Source organism: Cariama cristata, unplaced genomic scaffold (genome assembly GCF_000690535.1).
Source record: "Cariama cristata isolate BGI_N322 unplaced genomic scaffold, ASM69053v1 scaffold5286, whole genome shotgun sequence".
NCBI lineage: Eukaryota > Metazoa > Chordata > Aves > Cariamiformes > Cariamidae > Cariama > Cariama cristata.
This window is the reverse complement of record NW_009621418.1, coordinates 10,460-20,945: the sequence shown is the minus strand read 5'-3', so window position 1 is coordinate 20,945 and position 10,486 is coordinate 10,460. Positions and strand designations below refer to the sequence as shown.

The following is a 10,486-nucleotide window of genomic DNA, read 5'->3' as shown; positions in this document are numbered from 1 at the left end:
ATGTGATCCACAGACTAAAACCATGAAGCTGAAATGACAGATAGGCTCCCTGGATCTCAGTGCCGGTACCCCAAGAGTTGCCTGTCACTTGACATTGCCAGAAATGAAACAGCAGAGATCTTGAACATTCTCTCCCTGTAGGAGAAGCCAAGACAAAGCAAGTTTTAGAAATAATTACAGAAACGTGGTTACTGACAAAAACATAGGATCTTAAAAGGCCACAGTGACCACTGTTACATCCTGCTCTGAAGGCTCAACGCCAAGGAAGTTAAACGCACCATAAAAGTACAGTGATAAAACTCTAACAGCAGGACAGGGAAATGACTGGAACAACTTTTTTTTTTTTTTTTCTAACCCAGATTCTTGCATCAAGCCATACTTCATGGCCAATACAATGATATTATAAGTCATTAGCAGTCAACCAGAATCTTAGGCATTACCCAGGTGTCACCAGTCAGTCCTCTGTTCTCCACATCTTGACAAATACCAGCAGATACGCAGATAATACTTAAATGGTCATTAGTTATTTAAGCATAAAATGAAGTTTCTTTATACCAATATAAGCACTAAAAAAACCCTATTACACACTCTTGCTCTTTATACAGTATCATCACTGTCTCTTAGCTGGAAATCCAAATTATTATTATTATTAAGGTAGCAACAGCATGGATGGCTAGTAGTTTTCCTACTTCTTCCCTGAGATTACTACAGTTGTTAGGCCCTGCATCCTTGGATGCTGGGAATCAGAATGGAAGGCTGAGGAAAGATTTAAAATTCTGATATGATAAAGGCTCTGTCTCAGCCCCCACAGAAGTCAAATATGGAACAATGATACATTTACTACATTTCTTGGCTTGTAGATTTGCAATGTGTACCCACCAGACCTCTTCATGCAGACAGGCTGTGGTAACACAGAATATTTGCTAATATGGGGGCTAAAGTAAAACAAATCTCAGGAGTCACGCTGATGAATCTAGCCAAATCAGTTACCAAGCAGGCCTTGGCTTCAGATATTGACAGAGAAGACAGACACAAGGCATGGGACCAGTAGTTGGCATGGGAGTGGTATAGAGCACCACAGAGTGAATCTTCAGCCAATTACTGTGAGAGAACAGCCATAAAGAGAGAGATCATATCTACTGCCAAAAAGATTCTAGACATAGCGTAACATCCACTAGTGCAACAGATGCAGCATGCCACAATGGATTTATGACCAACCAGCCAGCATTGCTGCAATCATGAATAGAGCTCAGTACTTAGGCACGTAATGCATTCCCCCAAAGCCATCATCATCCAACCCTGGCAGAAGTTCACTTGCTGCTTGCCTGCATTGCAAATGTTTGAGAACATCCCCTACAAGAGAAGGGTGTGAATAGCAAAACCCTGGCCATAACACAGCTATGGCTGAGGGAAGAAACATCACCTTCAGGGAGCTATGCTATTTTCATCTTCCCCTGTTGCCTTACAACCCACTGGTGCAAAAAAGACCAGAGCAGATGGTATGTTTGAGCTTGTCCCAAACCAGTACTGGAGTTTCCTAACAGCTTTTCTTTAACAATAGTTGTCTTTAAGGCCTTGCAGGCAGATTGCTCCAGGATTATTTCAGTCTTATTGCTATGCACCTTTAAAAACCTAGATTTTAAGCTTCATCACAGTTCATGATGTTTCACTTTGTACTTGTTTGTAGTTTAAAAGCTTATTATTCATTTCATTCAGAAAAATAAAGAAATTAATTGAGGAAGGGGATTTCCATGTGAGTTAACTTAAGAGTGTGCATATCAAGCAAGTCAACAGGACCTAGGCTGGTGACAAGTTAAGGTCCATCTTCAGAAAAGACACGTCAAGGAGGCACACATAAATGATACTGACCATAAAATACAGCTTGTGGCAATGCTACTCTCAAGGAGGTCCTGACATACAAATACACATAGGAGTAAAAAAAAAAAAAAAGAAAAGGAACCCGCATGATAGATTATCTCAGTTCCTTTCAGGGAAGCAAGCATGCAAACAGGCTCCAACAGAAATATTCACTAGAAGTTTCTGTAGCCTCAGAGATTTTCTTTAAGGTGAGGGAAGAGTCAACGCTTGCCAACAGACATGCTTGGTTTTTGTTGCTGCAAATAGGTCAGGGCTCTGGCCACGCCAGTCTAGTTGCATCGTATAACTCTGACCAAAATCCCTCTAAGGTAGATTATGTTCTTCAAAGAATGATATCCTGCTGATATGTGGTGTCATTTGCTTCATTCTAAGCAAGTGTCTTGTTGAGATTTATTTTGAAGTATGACTCTTCTTTGGCAGTTATTTGTCATACTAGGCGAAGCTATTTAGCATATAAGAGGTGATTGAGCTCCATCAAAAAAAAAAATCCCTTCTGAACTTTCAAAAAAGAACATTCATGCTATCTTAAGCATTTTTACACCATTAGCTTACATGCTGCATATTAAAAACAAATGCTAAATGTGGTGCCCTACACCAAGTGGTACGGTGAATAGGTATGCTATACAATATTCCTGTCATTACTAAATGAATCTCTATTGTATCCAGGAAGCCAGCAGAGGTCTTATACAGCTTTTATTATTAGAACTGTGATCTCTGTGGAATGCAAGTTGAGAAAATGCCTCGTGCCTATCTTCCCTACCTAACAACTGTTGCTGAGTGACATTATCAATTGCAACTTGTTAGAATAAAATAATAGGAAACCTTTGCTCCAGTCATTCACTAGAGTTCCAAATGTCATCAGGCTTTGCAAACAGCAGATCTCTAACAGTGAAACACAGCATTATTTCCTATTTATGAGTTGTATTTAACGGACTGGTTTCTTGGGTCCGCCCAAGTAGTGCTCAGTGTACAAGAAAAAGTAGGAAACAAAAGGCTTTGTACTATTTACAAGCCTCATAATCCTGAAAGGAGATGGGGACATGAACACTCCTACCATGCCCAGCCAAGGCAGATAGAGCAAAGACAGATAGCTTAGAACTTGCTGTGTTCATTCAAGAATAGACTGTTTTTGTTTAAACTTAGATTCTACAAAGTGATTCTTTCATAAGAAAGTTCATCTGTATCACTTTCTGCGTGCAGCTAAAAGCATTTTGACAGTTACTGAGTATCAAGTTTAATTTTGATAAAATAGATTTTTTTTGCCTTATAAAAAGTTTATGAATGGGAACTGAACCTCCTTCTATAACGTCATCTGTATTACCAAACTATGGACTCTTCCATACAAACCAAGCTCTTACCAGTATTTGTCAGTAGAGTTTAATATCTTACAGACCCAAAACACCTGACAATGAATTAACTCTTAAGATTTGATGCACACTCACACTTTGAAATCACAGTGCTACTACCTCATCCTAAAGCAACTGAACACTCAGCTGAGGCTCCAACTCAGTGCTTGTATATACAGAACACTCTCATGATATGACCAGCTAGTTGGTGTAGCAGGAAGAGACTAAAGGATGCTTTTGATCCTCCAGTCTGTATGCAGCAACAGCTGTACAAAAGGCTGAGTTATTAACTCTTCACAGGTCTGGAAATACAGTGAGAGAAGAAATCTTACTCTGCAGATCACTGTCACTGCAGATAGCCTGCTAACGAGCTAATTATACCCAAAGTTAACTTGCAAGTAAGTTCATTTTTGTAGCTCAGTTTGTAGGGCACAGAATTTTAAAATCTAATAAACTTATACGTGCTATGACTTTTTCCATAAAGAAAGAAATTAATAAAATGTTCACTTTTGCAAGTTTTCTAGCGTAATGAATAAATACATGTTCACTTCAACACAATAAAAAAGGAAAAGCTAGGCACTGTAACCTATTTACAACACAGCTATAGTCCCTGATTACAAAGCACTTAGCTCTAAACAACTAATCAGTCCCTTTCAATTCAATGGGGCCAGCATGTGTATATGAGTAAGTGTTTTACAAAATTAGTGCCAAAGTTAAAAATACTCTAGTAAATGGGACCTTTATAATAGAATGGATCCCTTTTTCATTTAATTCTTTTATGGTAGTAATACCAGTATGAAAAAAGAATTCAATCCTGATAGTTTACTAAGACATGGGTCTTTAATTCACTTTAAAAAAATGTAAAAGACTACCGAGTTCATTCAGCTTTTGGTGCTATTCATTTTTTTAATATTGTGGATAATGGAATATTGATTTTTATAAAAATCAGTAGATGACACTAAACTGCAGGTGCTGCAACTACTCAGAGGGAAACAATTCAAAACAGACTTGAGTAAAATGGAGAAACTGTTCATCATTCCAGGAGGTATTACATCGGGTATCATATATATGGCACATGACATAACTGTTCCACTTTTATAAAAATAGTTCCACTGGTCGCACTAATAAAGTCTCAGCTGGAGTACACTGTTTAACGTGGGGAAGTAGATATCAATAAAGATGTCTATGAACTGTATATGAGCTGGCAAAAGTTCAAAGGAGAGTAACTACAGTAATTCCAGGTCTAGAAAACAAGACTTAGGAGGACAGACTAAGTTAAATCCTTTTTTCTTTATTCTAGAAAATACAAAAACAGCAGACGTAGGAAGATGCATGATAATAGTCTTTAAATTTATTACTTTTCATATATGGAGAAAAACTGATAAATATCTTAATCATATTTTATGTGTTTAGTTTGCAGAAATAAACATTTAGGTAAGTCTTGTGGGGAGTGGGAAGCATTCTAGTGATAAGAATAGTAAAAACTGAAGTTGGTTGCATAAGGATGCTGCAGAAATCACTATTACTAAGCATTTTAAAACAGGTTAGCCAAACATTTGCCAGACAACCCGTGTATATTTGATCCTAGAACATCCAAATTACCTCTGAAGGCACCTTTCAGCTGTACATAAGAAAAGGCTTACTCAGACTTCATCTCCATAAACAAATTAATGTGACTTACAATTAGTAGAGCTTTTATACGTACTTTTCTGGTCTTAGCTGATGCTGAACACTGATCTAATTGTTGTATTTCAATGCCACATACACAGTATAATAATTTCTAATTAATTATTGGGATGCTGTCCCTATCCAGCTGTTAACATACATACGAGATCCAAAGGGTAGATTTCACACAGTAGACTGGCGATTACCCAAACTGGAGAGAAAATATTCCTGAAATATTAAGGAACAAAATATGACCTGTTTCACTACTAGTATGTAGCAACAAGACCACAGTCGGTAGATGGCACAGGTAAAGCATCTCCTTGTATTCAACAAAGAACAAGCCACAAAACCAAGGAAGTCAGCCATGAAATGTGTGATCTCTGGCCCTCAAATTCTGTACTGACCTGTATACCTTCAGTTTGATAAAAGGAGTTCCACCAAGTTCCAACTACTGCTCAGTACCTAAAATGTCCTCAATTATACAGACTTTGTAAAAAAAAAAAAAAAAAAAAGGCTTATTTTAACTCAAGAGCTCAATTCAGTAAACATGAAATAATGCCTATGCCTAGTAGCCACCTTTCCAAAGGCTCTTTTCTTCTTCAAAGTTATAGCGCTCTATCCTAGTCAAGCCATTATAATCGCAAAAAGTACTATAACAAGCAAACTGAATATAACAGCACTAACAGAATTTTAAGAGAATGTAATCAGGTTAAAACTAGAATATGAAAACTAACATTTCCTCTAATTTGAATTACTTCTTGAAACACTATAAACTTCAATTAGACAATGATAGGTTAATTTTCTGGTTTGTTTGGGGCTTTTTTTGTTTGGGTTTCTTCTGTTTGCTTGTTTTCCCTGCTGAGGCTTCTCTGTTGCTTAAGAAAAAACACAGGATCACTAATTAGGAGGATACTCAGTATTTAATTTTATCATTTAGTGTTTCAAGGTATAGCTTCAATACTGTAGCACAATATTACTTATTGCACATCTTCTAGATATTACTTTGAGCAGCGTATTTTGTAACATGGTATTGTCTAAACGCTACTGAGGGATCTCTGTACTGCATTTCACAAACATAAACAAATCAAATGCCACAACACAGTGTGAGTTGAGACAGTAACATGCCCCCTTCTACAAACACAGAACAGAAGTACAGATGTGATAAAATAGTAATTTTGAGGAGACTTATTTGCGTCCCAAAGGGCAAGGATTAGTCCTGTTTAATATGACAAATGGCTGAATTTGCAGATTATGTAACATTAGCTGGACATGTGCTTAGGACTGTTAGAAATCCAGACCCAAACCCTGTGAGTTGGGCAGTGAAAAATTAAGACACACTGCTGTCAAGTTGTAAAAAGTACAGTTTAAGCACAAAACAGTTGCATTAATATTTTCTTTTAACTAACCAAGCAGAAAACCAGAAGCTCTACCATACGCTTGAGCCTTTGGATCAATATAAACCTCTGCTATCTGAGGAAAATAGTAACCTGTAAGATAGATAGATTTTCACCTTTTGCATGGGCCAGCTACTAGTATGCTGAATATACATTTATTTAGAATAGTTCAGACATTTGACAAATGACCAAACTAAAGTCTCTTGGATTCAGCAACAGATAACATTGTAGAGGTTATTTTACTTTCCAATACATGTTATTCCTTTCCCTCTAGTTTTTCCCCAGTCTTTTTCCTTCCTTACTCAGATTTGGCATCAGTTTTCCCAGAATGAACTGCCTTAAAGCTAGCCAGCAGTTTCTGACAAAAAAAAAATAATCTTGATTTCAAGTGAGGGCCACCACATTCTCCGCGAGTATTTCTGCCAGTGGGATAGACAGTCAGTCCTTCCCATCCTACTGTAGTGAATACATACATACATACCCACTCCCTCACATACATATGTATCTGTACATATACTCACACACAAACACACATGCATAACAGTTCAAACGATGTCATTAACATACTCAGACGTAAAACCCCTGGGTTTTAGAACTTTCTCTCCAAATTATGCAGAGAATACATGATATAAATCCATCTCAGGTAAATCTTCTGCAAAGCTAGCTAATTCCTGCTTTAGGATGCAAGCGTCTTTCTGGTTTGCAAATTTAAACACGTACACACAAAATGTCTAGCTTTTGTCCCAACACTGAAGACTAAAAAGACCTTTAGGTTTGAAGCCATTTATGGCTTGTTTCTACAGTTTCTCCCTTTGCATTTAACTTGAGTTATTTCTTCTTGTTCACGGTACCTAGGGATGAGTGGTGAAGGCAGTAAGAGGCAAAACAAGTCTTCCTATTCCAATGCCTAACTTCAATTTCATGTCATCCCAGAACACAAGGAACAACAATAAAGACAAGCGAGGCAGCAGGGATCCCAATTTCTGTGACCCAGAAAAAGAACTGAATGAAAATGGTACCGGCTCACCACAGATGAGCTTGTGGGTACAGTAGTACGCAGCTCTGCCAAAGTTCTGCTTGAGCAAACAGAAAAAGAAATCTTCACAAGAGCTTTCAATCCAGTAAAATTTGATGGGTTTCTACACAGATGCCCAAAAGCTCACCCTGACAAACAGTAAGTAAGCATCCTAGTATGTGCCAAGACACTAACTTATTCAAAGTACAGAAGGATTGTATCTTCTCAAATAAATTATTATGAAAAAAATTCAACTTAATCAAGAAATAATTCTCAGACATATTTGGACTAATTTCCCTAAAGTGTTGCAAAATAATCACGCGCCAAGCGTGGAAAATTTCAACCACACATGGGTAAGCTGGGGAATCTTAGAAGCAATTGGGAAAATAGTCTTAGATTGGGAAGTATTTGGCAATCTTAAATATACCTATCTTAAGTATAGGCCTCTCTGCTAACAGGACACTGGCTGTGCTACTTCAGTTTCATTCTGAACTTTAATATTAATCTTAAAAAAAAGCTTAAATAATCTAACAACAATTTTTGTTAAAAAAACACAGGGAGAACTACAGAAAAAAACCACTCACACATATCATTTGACAAACTGAATATAAATGAGGCTAGGAGATAAGTAATCACCTGGAAAAAAATGAGTAAAAACAAAACCCCCAAACAGTAGTGATAAGATAGTAAGTACAAATATACCTTGTCCTTGAGGAACTCCGTAAAATTCAGCAGCTATCCTTGCTGCTTCCTTACGGTTTCCTTTCACAATGTAGAAATGACTAAGTATAGCAAGGCTGATCTTCACAAAAAGTTTAAAACAAAAAAGTGAAAGTATAGTAAAGTAGACATTGGATAGCTGCTGGGCAAAAGGGCGACTTTCTTCTATGACAGTCATTGCTGCAGCAAAATCTCTCTCAGTGTTTGGGTAGGGCTCTCAAATGTGTTGATAAGATCATATGGCTCCAGCCATGCACCCTCGGGAACAACTGGTCCTGAGGAAAGAAAATATCAGCTGGTCATGATGCTTGCTGCTCAAAATATGACGATTATTTATACTGTACATAGTATTGAGTTCACTACCGCTCCTGCTAGCCTAGTGATATTCATGTGGGACGGAATAAAACAGACACAAGTTCCAAGCCCCTGGATTGTACTTGTTCCACTTAAAAGGTCTGTTTCATTACAAATTCTGCATTTCCAATTCATTTATTTATCCTATTAATACATGTTTAAAAATATACTGTCAAAAGTATTATTATTAAGAACTACAATTTCATGCATAAAAGCAGGCAACTCAAGTAATCGGTTTTTGCTAAAGTAAGTTCTCCTGCTTCTTAAGTACATTGCTTTTTTGTGCTACTTCATTTTATGTTAGACTAATATTTTTTTCTTACAGAACTAGAACTACATCAGTAAATACTTGAAATATGCATTAATAAAGAAACAGATTTAATATATACCAGCTTTAACGGTCTCTTATTATTTTGTTCAGACTGAATGAAAATATCTAGTATACATGGCTTATAGCATTATACAAAAAACAGCATTCAGAGCAGATTATAGGAATCAAACTCCTAGATATTTTTACAAATAAGATGTTGGAGCATCTAAAATTAAATTAATTAAAATGTAATTAAAATTCAATAAATGCAATGGGAAACATACAACATCGAAAATTTCTAATGCTTACGATACACATTTCACTGTGCTGCATTGTATTATTTTAAACCTATGACATGACAGGCTTTTTTTCTTGGCCAGTTTTAGAGAGGGGAGCCTAAATTCCTCAGATTTTTTAAGAATTAACTGGTTTATATACCATAAAGTTATTACTCACAATCATCAGCAGTTATGCACAAGTTTTTCTGTTATTGTGACTAATTGCTGAGTAAATAATAGTGTCACAACATGACACAAACTGAGGAGCTGCAGGACTGAACTACATTCCTGAGTAAGCTATAAACCTAAAAATAAAGAATCATGGCAGCATAGGAACAATTCTGTTCTAAATATTTCCTTCTGTATATTTCCTTTTAAATAAAAGAAATAGTATCTTTATAGTTTTAAAATACTCTACCCCTAGTAATCTTAAACTGAAACACCCTTTCTATTCTACCCCGGATTCTCTTCTTTGACTGTCAGAAAAAAAACCATTTTAGAATGTTGGCAACTGTCCATCGGGAACAGAGGGTATGATCCAAATGTCACCGCATCCACAGATCCTCCTGACTTCAATGAACAGCATAGCAGACATTAAGGATATGATACAAAATCATATTTCTGAAATGAAAGTGGCAAAATAAAGAACCTCTTATCATTTGGCTCCAGAAGTAATTTATTAGACTAAGAAACTGTAATTTTTTCTGGAAACTACATTTAAATAAACCTATGTAAATGAAGAAAAGACAACGATAAAAGGAAATTTGCTTGGAAATAAATATCAAGATTTTTAACAGACAGGACCTGACGTGCTTATCTTGAGAGAAACAGACATTCAATCTTTTTCTTTGAAAAACATTTAATCCACATAAAAGTCAAAACAGTCACTAGAAAAGGCAATTAAAAAGCAGTTTACACTGTAAATTATATTAGACAGTGAAGAGATATATGCATTTTCTCTTAAATTTCATTTATAGACATTTTCTCATCCAGCCAGAATAAGAACTGCTCTCCTCATACCATAGTTAGAAGCAGGAGTGAGTACTTAAAATGCCAAATGAAAATCCCTTTTTATATTTGGCACATTGTTATCCGACACTGAATTGAGGTGTCATGTTTTCCATAAGGATAAGTAGGCATTATGTTCTGAGCTACCACTGCCAATTTCCGTTTCAATCATTAACAGAAATGATACTTTCCTTAGTTACACATCCAGTATTGGAATTTCTTAATTCTTCCACACTTCTACTAGTATTATCAAGCTTAACTCAATCAGTCCACAGAATTCCCCAGCCATCTTAGTACCTGTTTTACAAATTTACCAGGGAGAATAAGGAAGAATCATAACTATCTCAAGGAAAACCTTTTTCTTCTTTATACTGTTTTACCTGACCCCTTTCCTTCCTGACTCCACATTGTGTCATCTAGTAACTGTGCTTCCTCATCTGGACTTCTCCCATGTTTTGTTAATTAACAAAAGAGTACTTTTTTGTAGAAGCAAAAATCCAAATAGCAATTACTATAAA

General features: G+C 36.3%; 1 protein-coding gene across 1 annotated transcript in view; it reads right to left on the bottom strand.

Moving 5' to 3' along the window:
- Positions 1-8,211, bottom strand: part of ASB5 (ankyrin repeat and SOCS box containing 5) — a 28,313-nt gene extending 20,102 nt beyond the window's left edge. The window contains exon 1 of the mRNA XM_009701943.1: positions 8,001-8,211. Within this exon, the coding sequence (XP_009700245.1) occupies positions 8,001-8,196 (196 nt within the window). The 5' untranslated portion in view covers positions 8,197-8,211. The remainder of the gene's footprint in view (positions 1-8,000) is intronic.
- Positions 8,212-10,486: the final 2,275 nt, after the last annotated feature.